The sequence below is a fragment of the Pyrgilauda ruficollis genome, unplaced genomic scaffold, assembly GCF_017590135.1.
Source record: "Pyrgilauda ruficollis isolate IOZ18807 unplaced genomic scaffold, ASM1759013v1 scaffold4, whole genome shotgun sequence".
In the NCBI taxonomy this organism is placed as follows: Eukaryota; Metazoa; Chordata; class Aves; order Passeriformes; family Passeridae; genus Pyrgilauda; species Pyrgilauda ruficollis.
This window is the reverse complement of record NW_024525489.1, coordinates 4128100-4147830: the sequence shown is the minus strand read 5'-3', so window position 1 is coordinate 4147830 and position 19731 is coordinate 4128100. Positions and strand designations below refer to the sequence as shown.

Here is a 19731-nt window from a genome sequence, read left to right as displayed (position 1 = left end):
TGTAGGTGTACACACACTTTGTGGCTACCCTATAAGTGCATTTACACCCCGTAGCTGTGTATTTACACCCTATAAGCGCATTTACACCCTGTAGCTGTACGCACGCCCTTTACCTGCGCACGCAGCCCTGTAGCGGTGCACACCCCGCGGGCGAGCGGGCTGCAGCGCCGCCCAGCGTTCGGCCAGGGACGCGCAGCGCCGGGAGCTCCGCCCCGCTCCCGCCCCTGCCCCCCCTCCGCGGGGCGGCCGCCAGGCACGACCGGCCGCGGGGTCGCTCGAGTGGCGGGGGCGGCCGGGCGCGAAGCGGCCCACTCGCCTGCGGGTGTGGAGCCTCCGGTCAGCCCGCCCGAGGCCGCCGCTGCCGCTCCTTCCTCTCTCGGCGGCACAGCACTCCTCAGGTAAGGGGGCAGCGGCGTCTCCCCTGCCCTCCCTTTTGTCCCGGGTTGTTGAGAGCTGCCGGGATCCGGTCCTGGTTCTGTCCCGAGGGTCCCGTGAGCCGTGTGAGCCCTTGGACCCGCGGCCTCCGCAGCCGGCGCGGCCGGGCATGGCTCGCCTGCCCTCCCGGTAGCTGCGGGCGGAGCGGAGCGGGGCCGCCTCTGAGCCCGGGCCCGGCAGCGAGCGCGGGGTCCTGGAGCCGCGGTGCCCTGCCGAGTGTCCCTCTGCTCGGTGCCCGTCTGCCCCTCGCTAGGAAACCGCTCCCGTCCTCTCTTTCCCTGCAGGGAGGCGGCCGGTGGGAGCAGCTCCGTGCCGATGCTGCTGCCGGCCTGGGAGCTGTGCCTCTACGGGCTCCTGACTGTGGGCTCCCACCTCTACGCTTTCTACGAAGCGCACCAAGTGTCTCGAAGTAAGTGTGCGACGTGGGCGTGCTCGCTCGGACACAGCTTCCCGCCCGTGGCTGGCGAGGCTGTTTGGTGTGAGTTCTCTGTGGTTGGTTTCTACTTTGTTCCTGTGCGAGGGGCCCCGGTGTTGTTCCCAGCTTCATGCGACCTGCTCTGTGCGAGGAAGCAGTAGGCAGATGCCACCCGAGCAGAGAGCTTCGTCCCAGGGCTTTTTTGCCTTTGAGTGCTAGCACTGCCCATGGTAATGCTGTCCTGGGACGTGGCTGTCAGGGAAAAGATGAGGGAGACCTCTGAAGCTCAGCTACTCAGATAGGGAAAATTCAGGGAAGTTGGGTTTGAATTGTCTTGTTTTCCCTGGCTAGTCACCAACAGCTCCTTGCAGGTGGGTGGTTCAGAAGCAGCTGTGCCTTCTGATGGTACTTGCCAGGGTCTGAACCTGGGGAGGCCCTAGGGCAAGTTGGTGTTCCCTGCCTAGAGCTCGGGCTCCAGTGCTGAGTTCAGGACTCAGCAACAGTTGGGTTGTCTCTGGAGCTTTGTGGTCAACTTGTTTCCAAACACCTACTTCTGCCCTGTATAATCTCTTGGTAGCTGCTGTGGTGACTTGGAGCTGTGTATTGCAGAGCAGAGTGGGATTTGAAACAAATTAAGTACAATTTGTAGATGAAAAAAAGTTGTGTTATAGCACATTGGTATTTAAATGGAAATAAAGGTTGTATTATAAAAGTATAACAAGTTAGAGAGGCTTTGCAGGGAGTATATATTGCATCTTATTAGGCTTTAATCAACCAGGTTCTACATTAATAACTCTACCCGGCTCTTGAAAGCACTCAAGGGAAGAACAGAAGTGCCAGAAAGGCATTTGCAGAGCAGTGGAAGGAGTGTTGTATAACTCCTTCCACTCCTATAACTGGGTACAGAGCTGTGCACCCATGGTCTTGCACCCAGCAAGTCTTCTGCAGAAGTGGCAAAATGTGGTGGCAACGGGCTCTAGAGGCAGCTTCTCTGAGCAGCTTTTCCCTGTTTTGGCTGTACTGGCCACTCTTGGGTCTGTGCCCCCCTTCTGGTCTGGTGGGAGAAACCAGGCAGTTTTGAAAAATGGTGAGTGAGGATTAGTGCACGTCTTGCTGTTGGGTTGCTCCTACTGTCCCCATTGCCAGCAGGAATCAAAACACTGGTTCTGGGAAACTGCTTTGCCATTACTGTGGGGCACAGCTGTGGTGCAGTTGGGCTCCCCGCCTAGTGAGCAGTGATGTGGTGACTTGCCCTTCCCTGGATATGGGTATCCTCACTGGTGGAGCCCACGTGGGAAGGTGTTGCTCTTGAGCAGCAAAGGACCCACCCCGACTCTTTCTGCTCTGGCTGCTGTGTCCTTATCAAAGGTTTGCTCTTGCCTGCAGAGTATGAAGCTGCAATGGACAGAAGGTTTGGGCTGGACCCAGGGACTCTCTTTCGGGGGCTGAAAAAGGTAGGAGGGGTGACAGCATTTAGTTTTGTGGGAATAATCATGCCTCCATGCCCTTTGCACATCCAAGCTTCTGATTTAGCTTTAGAAGTTTATAGTAATATGCAGATTTGGATATTTATAGTTAATTTTAGTCTGTTTCTGATGAGGAAGAGAGACTGGCTGGATGTGTCTGGATCTAAGAATCATAACCAAAATTCTGTTCCTTTTCTTGATCCCTGGCTTAAGTGTTTATCCTACATATCTTGATAACCCTCTATTTTACTGTTTGGCCTTAAAACTCTGGTCAACCTTGACACCTCCTGCAGTCTTCTCTCCCTTTTTCTTGTTACTGGATAATTTGGATAATGCTAAATGTCAATTAACATACTTTTCTCTTGGATGGTCTTTAGTACAGCATAGATGAGAACAGATTTTAAGGTGTAAGGTCTTAAAGAAGCATAGGTGGTATTAAAAAAACCCCACAAAACAGTAAGAAAACTGGCAGTCCTCTACCCCAAACAAAAAACCACATCCCTATCCCCCCTTGCTTGCATTTCTTCAAAAGTGTGTGAGGTCAAAAGTGAATAATGCAACTAATCTTGAGGATTGCTTACACAAAAGCAGGAATGAGTGTCTGTGTAAGTGTTTTGTGTTTAGGCCTGCCATCACTGCTGGTAATGGACCTTTGATATGTGCTTTTTAGAAAGCTTTAAGGCAGTTGACGTGAACTTTTAGTGAGGCTCTGTATTGGACAAGGGGCTACTGGCTGATCCGTCTTACCTAATTTAGATAAAAATCTCCTGCCACAAGTAACTCCAGCTGACCTAACTCCATCTGATTGCAATTAGACTTTGCTGAAATGGGGAGTTCAACTTTTCTTCCAGCAAAGTACCTTTCTACTGAAGTCCTTGGTTTTCCAAGGCAGAGCAGAGTTGCTTTCTGAATCCCTCAGGAGAGCTGAAGTTGCTCAGCTTCAGCACCAGTGCGAGGCTGAGGAGGCACAACACCATGTAAAGCTGTTTTCTTGGACTTTGCCCCACTGGAAGTGAAAATGGTGCTGAATTCACTTCTGTAAGTGATCCAACTGGATTGCTAAAATAGTGTTCCTGTGATGTGGGAGTTCTGTTGGGTACCACACAGCAATTTTTTTATGGAGGTATTAATTTGTCCCTTATAACCAGATACACATAGTGACCAGTTCCCTTCATGCCACAGGACCCCATGGACTTTGAGTGGAGCTACTGGATTGAATGGGGAGGGGAACGTATACTTTGGCTTCTGGCTGGTCACCTGCTGGTATCACAAATGTCCAGGCTCTTGGTGGAGAAGGTATGTAGAGATTTTCTTCACAGTGGGGAGTTTCTGATGGGTTTGTTTACTGTGAACATGGGAAGCTCTGCAGTGAGGCCACTGTCAGTAATAAATCTCATCCTGTGGTGTGAATTGTGCGTAGCAGTTGGTTGCCTTAATGTTTGGAGACTTCAGCCTCCAACCTCTAAAAGCCTCTGCCTTGTTGTAAGCCATAAAACAGCATTGTTTGACTTGTACACATAGGAAGGGTGCATTTGTTCCTTTATGAGGAAAGTATGTAAAGTGATAGCTGCTTGGGTTTTGGCATGATTGCTAAATGATTGTATGATTGTGGGAAATTATCTGTGTGGTGTCACACCTGCTAGTCTGGGGAAGGAAAGGAAGAAGTTACGCTCTCCCTCAAATTAGGGGAGGCTCTTTTTTTCATGTGATGCTACTACAGAAGCACCTTCCCTTTCACTTTTAGGGATACAGTTGGGTTTCTGTGTTTTTTTCATCAATGTTCCTCACCTTGTTGAGTATATTTGTCTCTACTGCAGAACCTGTGTAGGCAGCACAGGTATTGAGTGCCTTTTTTCTTTAGAAATAATTAAACTAAAAGATTGTTAACTTTTCTTTTTCTGACAGTATAAACCATGGTGCTTGATGGTTTATGGAATGGCTGCCTGCTGGTTGTTACTGGGAATCAAGGGCTTTGCTGTCATTTTGTTACATGCAGCTATTTCCTTTGCTGTGGCTCAATTTCAGCTGTCACTCCTGACGTGGTTGTGCTCCCTTATCCTTCTGTCCACTTTACGCATACCAGCCGTGGAAGAAACCAAGGTAATGTGAGAAGGACTAATTAAGCATCACATTAATTATGGTGATGGTTGTCTATAATGGCATCTATCTCCATGGCAGTATACTGTCCCTTCAGTTGATATAAGCAGGGGGTGGTTTGAGGAATCCTAAGCAGCAGCACTGCAGTGACTCATGCTGGAGCTTCTCCAGTTAAAGTCACATTTCTCTGTCATGGTGGCCAGTGCATTGGAATAAAAGTATGTCCCTTAATGTGTAAGTGGTATTCAGTAGAGCTGGAATATGATAATACTTCACTAGTGCTCTGTTGAACACATTTCATTGGAACTCTAACCATGCCAATTTAAGGTGCTGGGTTTTGTGTGTATCCAGGAGTTACTCAGTTAAGCTGATGCCTGTACTTCTTGGTGACTGTGACTTCTGCAGGAGGGGAGACTTTCTCCTACAGTTTGATTTGTACCAAATGAGTTACTTGTATCAGTTAGCTGTAAGCAAGCTCAGCTTTGCTCTTCATCTAGTGGCTTTTTCTGGGTAGTACAGATATGGAAAAACTGTTGACCAGTTATGAGGAAGTCTCCTGTTGTATTTTATTGGACCAATGAGAAAAACAGGACATTGGTTATAAGGGGTGTTGCCCTGATGTTCAGGGAGAGGGGGAATGAGTGTGTAGAATCTCTTTATGTGCTGTGGTCAGTTTTGTGGTTTGCTCTGCTGAGGAGAAGGCCCACTGCAATACAAATTGTCAGTCTGCCAAGCTACATTAGCTGATGTTTCCAAGTTTTTTGTGATGATAGGTTTTTGTTGGCAACATGTGTGATACCAAGTGTCAAAGTATCAATAAATGCTCAGTAACACTTTTTCCAGCCTTAAGTTTTCTCATGAGTGACTGATTCTCTTCACATCTAGCTTCAGCCCTAGTAGTCCCTTGGCTGTCAGTTGTGTTGCCTGCTGGTTTGAATATTGTAGTACTGGTCTAAATCTGAGGTAGATGATGTTTCATTTATGTAAGAAGAACTCTCCTGCTGTCCTGGTACTTCACAGCCTAACATGTTTCTCAAATCGAGCTGTTGTCCCTTTATGCTGGCTGCAGTAGCTATGGAGGACCTTTTTCCATCAAAAGTCAGTGCTTGTTGTTCATGTGTTTAGTGCTGTTCACTTAAGATTCATTCCCACTGCTGTTGGCTTTAGTTTGTTCCTGCTGCTGCTGACCCCAAAAGTTGAGATCTGAGTAGACATTGCTGCCTTGCCATAGAGAAAACACAGTGTTGCACCATCATGATCTGGCTTTGTTTTGTTTTGCAGAGAAAGTGGTATGACACTGAAAATGAGTATTATCTGCTGCTCTTCACTGTGTCTGTCCGCTGCCTCTTCTGCACTAGCTTCAGCCTGGAGTACTGCTGGCATGCACCTGCCCAGAAGGCATCCCACTCATTCCCCTGGATGCTGGCATATGTGTTTTACTATCCTACATTCCACAATGGACCCCTCGTGAATTTTGATGAATTCAGTAAGCAGGTAACAGTGGTTGTTGTTTGGGTGTCTAAAGCTGTCTTCTACATAATTATAAAATCAGGAAATAATACTATAGGAATGTTACAATTTTGAGTAATCATGAGAATTTTTCTAGTGTCCTGTATATCAGCTCTTAACACAAATCTGCCTCCCCAAGTTCTTCTGCTTCACAAGATGCTCTTATCTGACATCAGATTCATCCCTCCAATCAGGGAGCCAGTGACATGCTTTGTTACATTTGGAGAGTGTTCATAATTTTAGCATGCAGCTTCTGGACTGTGTTTTTATTTTCTTCTTCATCTGGTGAAATAAAGATAATGTTTTCATCATAAGCTTGGTATTAACTCTGAAATGGGTTTCAGAGCCACAGAAAGCTGGTAGATTGTGTTGGGAATTCCAGAAAACTCCAGTTTCTCCTCACACTGGTGTGGAAACAGCTGGTGACTTACTAGGAGCACTTTACTTCAACTGAACAGCTTGTTTAAAATATAAGACCTACAAACTGTACTGAATGCTTTTCTTAGTCCCTTGCAGGCTTCTTTTCAAGCCTGCTTTTTACATGATGGGAAAAGTCCATGTTTTCCTTTATTGCTTTCCATATTTTCTTACATACTTGAGTAAGAAGTGGTATCACAACTTGTTATGTCTATAGTTAAAATTATTGTGTCAAAGTAGATTAGTGAACATTTCAAACCATAAAACTGCTTTTTCAGTTTATGATTAGAAGCCTAGGGATTGCTTTCTTCTGTTTATATTTGGGAATTTTCTGTTGAAGCCAAAGCAAATACTGGGCTTTATGAAAGTGAAACTAGATTCGGGTGGATCCATGAGTGAAAAGTCCTATGCTCATTTGCTTTCACTTGCTTTGGAAAATGCAAGGTTGGCTGGAAATTGTGGGAAAAGTCCACATAGACTTGCATAGAAACTGAGGTAGTATTTTTTTCACTAATTATTGTTTTGTAGCTTTTGAAGTGTGTTAAATACCACCTAAATCCTTGTACACCAGGAGAGGGACAGTTGTGCTTTCTTTCCAAGGACGGTTTCAGAAGACCTATGAGACTCCAAGCTGAAAACAGCTTGGGGATAGCTGATAGGAAAAAATGGGGGAGCCTTGCTTTGAAACTTAGCTCACCTGATATAGCTTAGCAAAGAACTATGTGAAGAGCACATGTATTCTTGGTGTGAGAAGAAAAAGGAAGATTGAGAATAATATGTCTGTATTTGCAGAAGGTTCTTCTTGAATATGTACAGATATGTGTGGTTAAAACCATGAAGAAGATGGAACAAACTGAGCAGCCCTAATGTGTTTGCTGAAGGGTATTGTCAGAGCTCTTACCTGAGCAGAGGTCCAATTACCTTGGCCAATGAGATCAGAAAAGGGTTTCAAGGATGCAGTGCCCAGCAGTTGATTTAAAATGCACAATACGAAGAGAATCTTTATTGATGCTCTTGTAAGAGACTACTCTCAGAACCCCTTAACTGAAGCTGAGACTGGGATGGGGGTTCCTGCTGAGTGCACTGGAAAGCAGAAATTCTGGAGCTGGAGACAGTGAACTGCTGTGTGACCCAAAGAGTGTAATAGCAGTTCTGGCAATTGGCATCCACTGCCAGGTAAAAATGAGACACTGACACTTTGTCACTGCCCTTGTTGAATTTCTGGGTTGAAGCAAGGCATAGCAGTTCTAGACCTGGGTTTGAAGGCCTGTTGTGCAAATCCCTGTGATAAAATAGTAGTCTCCAAGCTTTCACATTGTCATGTAGCTGATACAAAGGAGCCCTCCAAATGAGTGTGCATGTTAACTGTACTGTGCTTGGGACTGAGGGCCTCTGCAGATGAGTTGGTTACTTCTCTTCTGTGTGCATTTTTGGTGGCCAGTTACAGACTGGAGAAGGAAATGTTGCACACAATAATGGATGACTGAATTTTTAGGCAATCCAATGTTTCTGGTTTTTGATTCTGTTCTCTTTTATTTTGGAAAGGTGGTGCAATAATAATATACCAATATGTTTGCTGCACTTAGCAGTCTAAGTGTTTGGAGCCTCTTGAGAAGCCTGTCAACTGCATTAACTTGCACTTCCATTTTCTCAGCACGTTCTGTAGAACTTGCTGACTTTGACAATGCTGTGGGAGAAGAATTAAGAACTGTCCTCAAGTTATCGATTCTCTGCAGTTGGTAGAAGTTAGAGATATTTTAAGAGTAAGCAGTCATTGTTCCTGTTTGGAAGGCTGTTGCTTGAAAAATCATCTTCATAGCTGTAGTTTCTTTAATCTTTTTATATTATCTCCAGAGGTCAAGTTGCAGGAGTTAAAGTCTCATGTCTGGATTTTGTTCAGGTTAACAGCAGTTGGCCTTTTTTACAACAGTTAGTTGCAACATGCATACACATTTGGCTTCTTCTTGGTTAACACTGTTTGCTGAGATTGAGAATGGAGAGACTAGTCTCCCTGAAGAGTGTGTGAGGAATTTCCAAATGGTGTAGTCAAAAGTTCCCAGGATAAGTATTTTAGTAAAATGGTCAGTTTTGTGCCAGGTAACCTCTTTGGATTTCTTCTTTAGATGAGGAGACAAGAAGCTTTCAGTGTGAAGACCAATCTCAGCATCTTAATTGTGGGCATAATTCGTATTTTCTTTTGGTGGTGCCTGGCTGAGCTGATGATTCACCTCATGTATATCCATGCTCTCTACAGTAGTGCTCTGCCTTTGGAATCTGCATCTTACTGGGCCTTGGGTGAGTATAGAAACAATAGCAGAAATCTTTCTGCTTTCCACAGTTCAAGAACCTCAGTCTGCATCTCTTTTATGTCCACTTGTAGGTTCTTAAATCTAGCACATTATAGCCAGCCACTGTCAGAAAGGTGGTCTACAGCTTAGTTGAACTTACTGAGCTGCTTCCTAAATTAAAAAATATTCTGTACTTTTTCCAGTCTAGAGTATGCCTCTAAACTTTGGTCTAAGGTGATTCTCCCCCTCAAGTCATAGAAGTGGACACTTAAAAGGAGTCTGTTTATTGTGGGGATGAAGAAGGAGAAATGTTAGTTTTATCTTCTTCTGATTGATGTTTCTATGCATTCACGTTGAAAAGTAAAAGGACAGAACCTGTAAAAATTGTAGAGGGAAGGACTTGCAAATAAGGTAACCTGAAAGTAGTAGTCAGTGCCTCTCAGTTTTGTTTTCCTGCTTGGCTTCCCCCACTTCTACCCTGTCTGCAGCTCCCCAGTATTTCATTAAAATGCCCAACTGTGAGTCAAAAGAATGCTGACAAATGCAGTGTAAATCAGCGAGAGCTTTAGGTGATGGTATGTAAGCAACTGGCATATGTGGGTGATTTGATTCCTGCCCCCAATTCCCAAGCTGTTTCACGAGACAGGAAGAAAAAAAGCAAAGAAACCCCAGAACTTAAAACTGGTTTCTGAAAAAGCCTTGGTGATTTCTGACTTGCAGGAGATGTTTCTTACACCAGGGATCAACACAGACACTGGTACGAGCCTGTCCGGCACTCACTGGAGCTCACCTGTGTCACCCCAGTGTGTGTATGTTGGAGAACACTTGGACTGCATTGGACTCTGGTCAGCAGAGGGCAATGTGTGCACTCTCTGTGTACCCCTGTGTGTATACATACACACTTGATACATGTTTTAATATATAATTTTTATATCTAAAAAAGGGCAAGGGCAGATGGAGAGCAAGAAAGGGAGAAGTATGCCTCAGTGGTTTGTTGTTTGTTCTACTCCTCAGTCATTGTTTAGAAAGGGGATTCTGACTTTTCATTTTCTATTCTAAACGTCCGTTCATTGATGAGTTAAATCTGTTAGCTCCTAGTGCTTGTGTGTGTTACAAAAAGCTGGCCACTTGATAATGCAGGGAAGGCTCTAGAATTAGAGATTAAATATTCCAGCAGTGGTCCTACTGATGGATTCCTCCCTCCCTTCTAGACTACCAGTGTTGATTTTATAGGGAGTGGAGAGAGTTATGTTATAGACAACGGCTAAGTTGTCTGTGTAATTTGATGAAATAAAGTGTGTTATCCTAAGAATTAAAATGCATTTTGAACAGAGGGTTAGAAAAGGTGAAAATGCCTCAAAGGAACAGGAGGTGAAAGCTATTGTTAGAGCAAGTTTGGACTGTAAAGATGCCTGATGTCAAATTAAATTATTGTATTTTCACAAGCTGCCTGTGGAGACCCTGCCTTTAGGAGAGGTGTATTCAAAAGGTAACCCTATTCTCACTGAGCCTTGTTTTTGTAGTAATGTAGGCAGGTGTTTAAAATATACTATAAATGAGATTTTGAGCTAGAAGTTGGTCACTTAACGTTTTCTCTGCAGGTTTTATCACAATGATTATATAGGTTTCCTTAGACTCAAATCAGTGGTAGGTCACTCTTGTAACTTGCTTTAGGGAGCTACCAATATATGAGTATGGGTATTGGTAATAATTTACTATTAAGTCTCACTGGACCCTTATGGATCTTACCATGCTTTTACACCAGTTTCTGTACAGATCCAAACACTCTCCTCTGTTACTTTGCATGCAGTGTTATTGGAACTAATTTCATCAGATAACTGAGTCTTATGACCAAGGAAGCAGCTTGCTGTTGACTCAGGAGGATTATCCATGGTATGTAAGCCTTTCTGCACTGATGGGGTTTGTTCATTTTGAGTGTCCTGTTTGACTACAGCAGCTTCAAAACAGCATGGGACATCTATTTACCCTGTGATGCCTGGCTGCCCCGATTGCCTGGTAAACTTAAGGGAAAGGCTGTGAGGCTGTTCAGCAGTCACCTCTAATTAGGGAGTTTATATCTGCTACTGCATTTTTTTTTCCTGGGATAACTTTGAACAACGGGCAGTAAATGCCAGAAGTGCAGGCAAGACAACCCTGCTGTGAGGTTTTGTTCTCAGCACCTAAGGGCAATGTCAGTCTACTCCTCATCACAGTATGTTCTGCATCACTGTGTGGTGTTCCTGTTAGGTGAGACAACAAAGAAATAAAAAAATACCCCAAAACTAAACCCTGAGTTACAATGCTTGTTAAAAAATGTTGGTGTATAACAGTGCCATTTATGGCCATGTAAAGGAGAAATGCTGAAGTGACCTAAACTAACATTGTTGAGGGCACACAGACATAAAATTAAAAAAATAGGGGACTGTTACCCAGCAGTAAAAGAAGTATTTTCTCTTGTGTGGATGGAATCAGAGGCAAATGAGTTTCTAGAAGCAGCAACATACCAAGTGGTGCAATATAGCTTTTCAATAACCAAATATTAGGTCCCGCATCCAGAACAGAATGAGGAATATGGTGAATGTGATGGGGCTGTATCCAACTCTATGACTGTTTGCTATGTATGTATGGTCCTTCAGTTTTGTGGAAGGGATGTTAATGTCTGAACACAGAATTAATTTAAAGATGTCAGCCGTGCAATCGCAGAACTTTTATTTATTGGTCACAGGAAGCCATTGTTTGGAGAATGTGAGCGTTTTCCAGAATTCACAAATCATTGTGTCTCTGTTCACAAATGTTTGTGTCTGTAGATAGTTAGCTATTGACATACTGAGCAATATCAGGGCATTTGTGCTTTTTTAATGACAACTATCAAATGCAGTGTTTATAGCAGTTCTGTGGTTTTGTGTTGGTTCTGCATCTCATTCTGGTAGCATCAGTCAGATTGGCTGAAAGAATTGGGTGCTTTCAGAATTAATGACACAGCAGGAAGACCCATATTCCCTGTTAATGGAAGCCATGATAGTTCATTCTTCTCAGTTTTAACATTAATTTTGAATAATTTTCTGCCTTTACATTTTGCACTGTAAAATGTAGATTTGCAGGCACCAAGAATAAAAACCACTATGAATTCCAGTAATCCAGTATCCTGATGAATTGCAGCATACCAGAACAATAGCTACACTGTGCCAGATCAGAGGTTCATCTGTTCTACGGAGTGATTTTTGGATATGCTATGTAACGAAGCAAGAGAAAAGAAATGAGTAAAAGACAGGTAGATTGGTGATCCTTTTCAATGTCTGTTCTTCAAGCTTCTGCAGCTTGAATGACAAATTCACTGACATGTGGTAGTGGGGAGCTTAATAGCATTGGTTGGAAGAGCTCAAATTGAAACAAGTGATTCTTTTTTCTTTCTTTGCTATGACAACGTAGACTATCAATGGTAAAATTCACTCTGCTGAGGTACATTCTATTGTATAGAAACTGAAATGTGTGTTGCTAGGTCATTTGTGTGTTAAGTCTGATTCTGAAAATGCAGCTGTTGGAAGAAGCACTGCCTGTATTTCCCTGATGAGGCTTCACATTTATCCTGGTGATTCAGCACCATCTACTTACCCTGCTCATCTGAGAAGAGCTTTGCATCCATCTGGCAAGGTACAGGGAATGATGGAAGATAGAAGTGTGTATGAAAATATGTTGTTGAGTATAATTGTTGCACTGGATTAATCTAGATCCTAATAGCTCCTGTGGCTGTGAAAATATATTTTACTAGGAATCTGTCTGTGCTTTGTCAGAAGTGTGTGATGTATAGATACACATCTGGGATGTACACACGTGATAGAATGTTGTGAATTCCCTGTGCATTTCATGTATCAGTTGGAACCGTGTGTGGTCCTTTTCTTCTAGTGAAGCATGCACAAGGTACTGTCAATTAGCTATCGCTGTGTCAATTATTAACCAGGTTCTACTACTTCAAAAGGGTATTTTCATATGAGTGGCACGTAAGTCAGTCTAAATATGGTCTGTTCAAAGGTGGAGCCACGTGGCTTAATCTGTAGTTGCTGATCCCATGTTTTAATTTGTTAGAAGAAGAAATGATACGTATGTTCTTCTTTGACAGTGAGACCTACAGAGCAGTCTGTGTAAATTTGATGTAGGGTGCTGGTTTTGATGTGTTTGCAGTTTTTCATGGTAAGTCCACAGATAGGAAGTAGATTTCTGAGTTAATTTTCAGAAGCATGCAGCATTTTGCTGTTGAAATCAGGGGATCTGTTCATCTAAGTAGTAGTGAAATACTAAGAGGGGTCTTAGATTTTTTTTCCATCCTGGAAGATAATGATAAGGAGAAATTGATGAAATATTTGTCATCTTGAGGTCTGTTTGAACGCTGGAAATATAAGCACCAATCAGAAAATTTAGATTTTTTTTCTTTTCTAAAATACTAAGTTGTTTCCTGTTTTGTAGAAAGAAGTGTTCATGTATGTAAGTTTTCTTTTTCTAATCTTTCCTATAGGCTAAACTTCAAGATCCTATTGGCATTTAACCTACTTCTTTGACTACTTTCCTTTTTACTCATGCATTTTGTGGCTTAATCCCAGCTAGAAACTGAACACTACACAGCTGCCCACTCCTTTTCTTTTCTTGGAGAGGTGGGAAGAGAATTGGAATAATAAAACTGAGAATTCATGGATTGAGATAAAGACAGTTTAATAGGTAAATGAAAAGCTGCATGCATAAGCAAAGCAAAACAAGGAATTAATGTCTCACTTCTGTGGGCAGGCAGGTTGGATCTGCCCCAGGGAAACTGGGCTCCATTGTGTACAATGGTTACTTAGGAAGACAAATGCCATCCCTCTGAACATCCCCCTTTCTTATTCCCCCAGCTTTATATGCTAAGCATGAGTATATGGTATGGGATACCCCTTGGGTCAGTTGGGGTCAGCTGTCCTGGCTGTGTCTCCTCCAAGCTCCTTGTGCACCCTCAGCCTTCTCACTGGTGGAGGGTGAGGAGCAGAAAAGACTTTGACTCTCTAAACCCTGTAGTAACAAAAGCATCTCTCTGCTTTCAGCAATGATGTTTTGTGGACAAATCCAAAGCACAACCCCACACTGGCCACTGTGAAGAAAATTAACTCTATCCCAGTAAAAAACAGTGCAATGTGATAACTCTTTATTTAGAGAGCCTTTTCCTTCAACTATTTGCTAATGAACATAATGCTTACAGTAGATGTTTTCATATAATGGTTTGGGTTGGAAGAGACCTTAAAGATCATCTAATTCCAACCCCTTTGCCATGGGTGTTCCTTCCACTAGACCAAGTTTCTCAAAGTCCTTGGGAGTATTCATGGTAGGTGTCTTTAAAGCATGTGTGTGCTTGAAAAGCCTTCTGGTTTACTTTAACTTGGAAGACCTGTCTATGCCTTGACTGAGAGTCCCTTGACAGTTCTGTTTAGTCTTGTTTAAGTAATTTCACTTTGGAACCTTTATGTCCATTCAGCTTTCTATAAAAATAAGCACTTAGCATCCAGGACAAACACTGTGGTACTTTCCTGCCACTACTCTATCCACAGAAGGGTATTTCTTGCTTCTTGTGTGCTGATGGAAGGCTGAGTCATTTTGAACTTGATGATATGGTCCCAAATTCTGAGCTGTTATAAATGTCTTCTTCCTATTAGATTTCTGCCATGTGTCAGTAACCCTTTTGAAGTGTGACTGCATATTTATCTCTTTTTAGTGGAACTTGTCCTGGTGCTTGACAGAAACAAACATCTACAATCACTAATGCCATAGGGTCAATGTAGCTGCAAAAAGGGTGAAGTTGTGATGCTATGCTGATAATTGCCTTCTAAGTTACAGTTGAACATGACTTTTGGTGTTGGCTTAAAGACAGAAAAATATCAAGTGTGATTTGTAATATCTGGATGCAAATGTTTTGTTGCTTGCTTATGAAAATATTCTATTTGTTAACTTCTGTCAAAAACTACTAGTCAGAATTTTGAGAATGTGTTGACTAAAATTAAGTAATGTGACTATTCTAATTTGTCATGATCTTTGTTTCAAAGCTCTGTGAAACTTAGGAAATGCAGTTTTGCAGTAAACTTAAGGTTAAGAAAAATATCGGAAGGTCTATAAATACATTTTTAAAGCATAGGAAAGCTTAGAATTTTTTAAGGATTGGGAAATGATACACTGAAAATACCAACTTCTATAAAAATAAATTGCTTTAGTCTGGGATATCAAACACCTTGACTGTTGAAATGCATGGGATTAAGATCGGGTACTTTACCTTGATATTTTATCCCTTAATGCATTCCGTTAAAAAAAAAATAAATCTCAACTTTGAATCCTTTGAATTAATTTATTATGGAGAAAAGATACAATCTTGGCAGTGTTTTTTCCTCTTAGGTGTGTTATAATATACATTTAAATGGCTTGTTTCCAATTTAAAATAATGCTCATGTGTGTGGAGGAATTATTATATCAAACATTAGAGAAGAAATTATGTGATATTGTTAATGAATTTGATTGTTAATTTCATGCTTCTGAATCAGTTGAAGCAGTTTGCTTCTGGCTACTTTGTGCAAGTGAGTGAAGCAAATGCAAAGCAACTGGAATGTCTTAGGTATGCAAGAAGGTTTAAAGCCTGTGCCTGTTGCCAGTGCAGCCCAGCTATTGTGTGGCTGTGAATCTCGCCCTTAGTTTTCCCAGTGTGGCCAGAACTTTCCTACTGCTGGCATGAGCTCAAGAGCAATGAGAACTTGATCTGTGTATTTTGATAGGGACCTTTGTGTTGCTGTTTTTGTGAGTCTTAGAATTGCCACTCGCAGACTAGCTCCTGTGTGCTAGGTGTGACTGTGATGTGATGTCTGTGTTTAAGATGCCAGTGCTACTGAGCTGCCTGTAAGTTACACTAATGGCAACCAAGATGTGTGTTATTGGAGATGGTGAAAATGCCTTTTTTCCTCAGCTTGCATAGTATGACTTCTTATCCATCTTTCGTCATTATATTTAAAATTGAATGTATCCATTTTTTGGTCTCAGAGTGGAAGCCTGTTTCTAAATACCTTTCCATCAAGCACAGCCAAAGGATTTTGAATTTTACTACTCCACAGACAGCTGTGATCTTCATAATTGGTTTGTGTGGGTGTCAGTATTCAGCTCTCCAATGAAATTTGTCAGAAAAGAAATGAGACACTGAATGAGAAGGGAATTAAAGCAGAAATTTGGCTGTACAGATGATTTAGCAGTAATCTAATGTGGAGCTAATTGGCTAGTATCCAAATTGTGCTTCTGATTGTTTGTTTTCCTCTGGGGAAAAATGTTATTGAATACTTGATGCCTGCTTCCCTGAAGTAAAATAACATAAGCTTCATATCTCAGTATTTTGTTCTAACATCAGTTTTTATCTTGTATGGCACAACTGTTTCTTATCATGTGCATGGATTATGATATCAGAACTAAAAATGTTGGATTGTTGTAGCAAAACAGTGGCCATGTGTAGGCCAGCAGGAACTTTCCATTTTACATTATTAGTGCCAGAATTTCACTCTAGGTTGTTATACAGTAGATGAATTTTTAATGCTTAGCTTTTGGTTGTCATCCATAGTATTCTCATTACTCAGCAGAATGCAATAGAGATGTTCCCCCTGCCCCCCTTAAAAAAAAAAAAAAGACAGGTTCATGGAGTTGTACTGCTGGAGTCAGATTAAAAACTTTGTCTCCAAGGGCAGTCTGCTGGAAGGCTTTAAAATTGTGCTGAACGTCTACAGTCCTTCAGTCAAGTTAGGTAATGTAGCTGAGCAAAAGCAGAGCACTGGAGTAGAAGGAGATGTAGCAATTGCATTTTATAATTTTTTTTCTGTATTGAAGTATAATTTTAGTTTCCCTTCTTTGTGGTGAGATTTTCCGTATGTCAACTGTCAGATGGAGAAGTTCACCAAAGTCAGTGGGTCCTTGAGAATTGACCTCACCAGTTTCTGTAAAGGTGTTGGCCTCTGCTTTTCACTGTATTTTTACTTATTGGTCAATACCACTTTTTTCAACAAAGAACATTTAGAATGTTAGTAGGACTCATCTTCCTTTATAATGCATTTGAAGGTTGTTACTTGATTTTCATCTCAGATCTGTGGAAGATGCTGGAGTTTGTGTCATAACCTGAGGTTGTGAGCAAGCACACTGATGAAATTTCTCCTTTGGAATTAAGGCAGCTACAGGACCCTAAGGAGACCTTTGTCTGTGGGTTTAAAATCTGAAATATGCTTTAGGCATTATGCCAAGTGGAGTTCCAGTTTTCTATGCCTTGGATGCAGCAGAAGGGGATCTTGTAGTGATGCCTTAGGTTTTAGCTTTTTTATTTTTCAAATTCTGTACTGCTTTTGTGTGCAGTTCTGAGCTTCACATTAAGGGATGGTAAGCTCTTTTCACAGAGCAGCTAGACAAAACAATTCCTTTCCTAGCTTGGGACCAAGGATCAAACCACCCAAATCTCAGGCCCAAGAGCATAAACACTGTGGACTGAAGAGAGAAACAAGAAGGATGGGACTTCATAACCTAAAGCTATAATTGGACAATTAACTCCAATATGCTAATGGACCAGAACTTATAAAAGTGAGAGACCCTGTGACCAGTCATCTATTTTGTGACCATTTTAGGTTCATCTTGGGTGTAGCCCTGGCTGGGCTCTTGTACTGCCCAAGGTGTATCCATTGAGGCCTTTTAATAAATACCTACTTTATTCTTTAACTCTGTCTAGCCTCAGTTCCAGGTCAGCCTTCACAAGGCATCAGTAGGGGTATTTTTTTGGGTGAGTCAATCTGACGGGGCATGGAATGTTTGTGGGGATGTCAGGATAATGTGCAGCTATAACCATTGTTTATGGCTGTTCTGGAGCAGCAAATGTAGAGTGGTTGGTTGGGATTTTTTTGCAAAGATAAATTTACTGTCCCTGTGGTAAATGTGCATTGCTTATATTGGTATATTCTGACTTTTAGCTCAGCATAAGTCAGTTGGTTTTTTTCATAGCAGTCAACAGCCACAGTTCAGAGATTTTTGGGAGTGGAACTACAGATGCAGACTTGTGTCTTCATGCTGGAATGATGGTACCATTTTGTATATGTGCCTAATGTCATAAATGCATGGGCTTGTATGCTGTGTCTCTTGTGAAGAGACAAATGTTGTGTATCCCATCAAGCAATGGTGCTTGCCTTAGTTCTTGGAAAAATTGCTGTTTGGAGGTAATCAGTATTAACAGGTTTTTAAATGTTTCAGGTCTTTTTTAATGTATGTTTTGTTTTTGTGTTTTTTTTTTTCTTTTAGGTGGCCTGGCTTTAGCTCAAGTACTTTTTTTTTATGTGAAATATCTGGTTCTGTATGGTGTTCCTGGCCTCCTCCTTCAAATGGATGGACTCAAGCCTCCAGCTCTGCCTTGCTGTGTGAGCCTGATGCACAGTTTCACTAAAATGTGGAGGTTAGTCATTGCTGCTTTTCAGGCAATTTATTTCTGATACACGGCAGTCAGTAAGAGCATGCCTGTGTGTTCATTCTCACATACATGTTTGCTTTCCTGTCCTTGTGCTTTTTCTCTCACCCTCATTATTCATCTTTCGTGCTTTTTAAACAGACTTCAACTTGATGGTTACTATTTTCACACTGTGGAGGGATAAGGGCAAGTACCCATCTCAGCATTTTCATCCTTTTAGTTACTGGAGTTAGACTCAGCCTACCTAGTTAATATAGCAATCATTTTTTCCAGTTATCTATGAAATGATTTTTCTTTTTTTCCAGTCTGGGTCTAAACCCTACATTTCAGCTTGAAATCCTTCTAGAGACTGAAAATAAATGCTTGATTAATCACATGAGGAAAGCTGTAGTTATAATATTTTAGCATGTAGAGTCATATGGTAGAGGAAGTCTTGAACATGTTAAAAGTACTATGAAAATGGTACTCATTTATAAAGTAGGATGAATTTCTGGATCTGCTTTGCTTTTACAGGAGTTTCAGCACAATATTTCTTCAAAAAACTATGAATTTTGTATCTTATGTTTGCTTTAAATCAGTGCTCACTGAAGTATTTTCACGGAAAACTGTCTTCTAGGTGGATTCTGCTTAATGCTTGCCTTCTGTATAAGAGTGGATTCACTTGACTTCTCCCTTGTTTTCCCCTGCACTAGCCAATATTCCTTCAGGCTGTGGGGTTATGTGCCCCAGACTTCTAAAAACATTCCCCAAATGATTTAGGCTTGTCAGTCTTTTAGTGTAGAGGCTTCTTTCCTGTTGTGTTAGTGCAGAGCCTGTCAGAACGCTGCTTACTCCATCTTGTCTCTGACTGCTTTGCAATATGAATAAAGCTTTTAATTTTAGTCATTAAAACAGTGGGCCTGCTGTTATCAGAGTTTTATTGGATGAGATTTTAATTTTGTTTTCAGCTTGAAGCTAGCTGTAACAAGAAGGCTTTATAGTTTATAATAGTTGGCAAGTGTAAATCTGAAGTATTCAAAGAAATGCAGCAGGAAGAGTGCAGAAAACAGATAAATTATTAAAAATTATTTGAGCTACTAACAACTGCTTTGGTTTAAATGCTCTTTCAGAGTTTGCACTGAACTTCTGACCTATGGAGTTAATATAGAAATCTGTCATTTTTACCAGGCACTCTCATGAGAACATGTCATCTCTTGGCCTTCTGGCCCTTGTAGGCAGAGTTGCATACAGCAGCAGTTTTTCCCCTTTGTCAATTCCTGTTCCAGGGAATCTGTGTATTGCACTGAAGGTGCCAAGTGAAAGTGAATTTCAGCACAAACCCTAATGACACTGCTGTACCAGGTAGATGTAACAGGCCATGAAAAGGTGCTCTGTACCTGCAAATGTGAGTGGTGTAACACAGTAAAAAAATAGGGCATTCCTTAAAATACTCATAATTCTTGTATGAAAATTGAAACTAATATCTAATTAGAAAACTTTTCTTTATAGAAAGAAAAAATGTCAGGTGTAGATATTTATCTTTTGCCCAATTATTTAATTTCTATTAAGAATTCATTGGCAGAAGTAATAAAGTTATTTCACAGATTGAATTTGTTTGCTTTGCATGTTGAAAAAAGTAATTTAATATAT

General features: G+C 41.7%; 1 protein-coding gene across 1 annotated transcript in view; it reads left to right on the top strand.

The window, feature by feature from the left end:
- Nucleotides 1-270: 270 nt before the first annotated feature.
- Nucleotides 271-19731, top strand: part of HHAT (hedgehog acyltransferase) — a 147560-nt gene continuing 128099 nt past the window's right edge. The window contains exons 1-8 of the mRNA XM_041477305.1: nucleotides 271-398; nucleotides 720-844; nucleotides 2237-2304; nucleotides 3499-3612; nucleotides 4222-4416; nucleotides 5695-5907; nucleotides 8463-8634; nucleotides 17940-18090. Coding sequence (XP_041333239.1) covers nucleotides 751-844; nucleotides 2237-2304; nucleotides 3499-3612; nucleotides 4222-4416; nucleotides 5695-5907; nucleotides 8463-8634; nucleotides 17940-18090 — 1007 coding nt within the window. The 5' untranslated portion in view covers nucleotides 271-398; nucleotides 720-750. The remainder of the gene's footprint in view (nucleotides 399-719; nucleotides 845-2236; nucleotides 2305-3498; nucleotides 3613-4221; nucleotides 4417-5694; nucleotides 5908-8462; nucleotides 8635-17939; nucleotides 18091-19731) is intronic.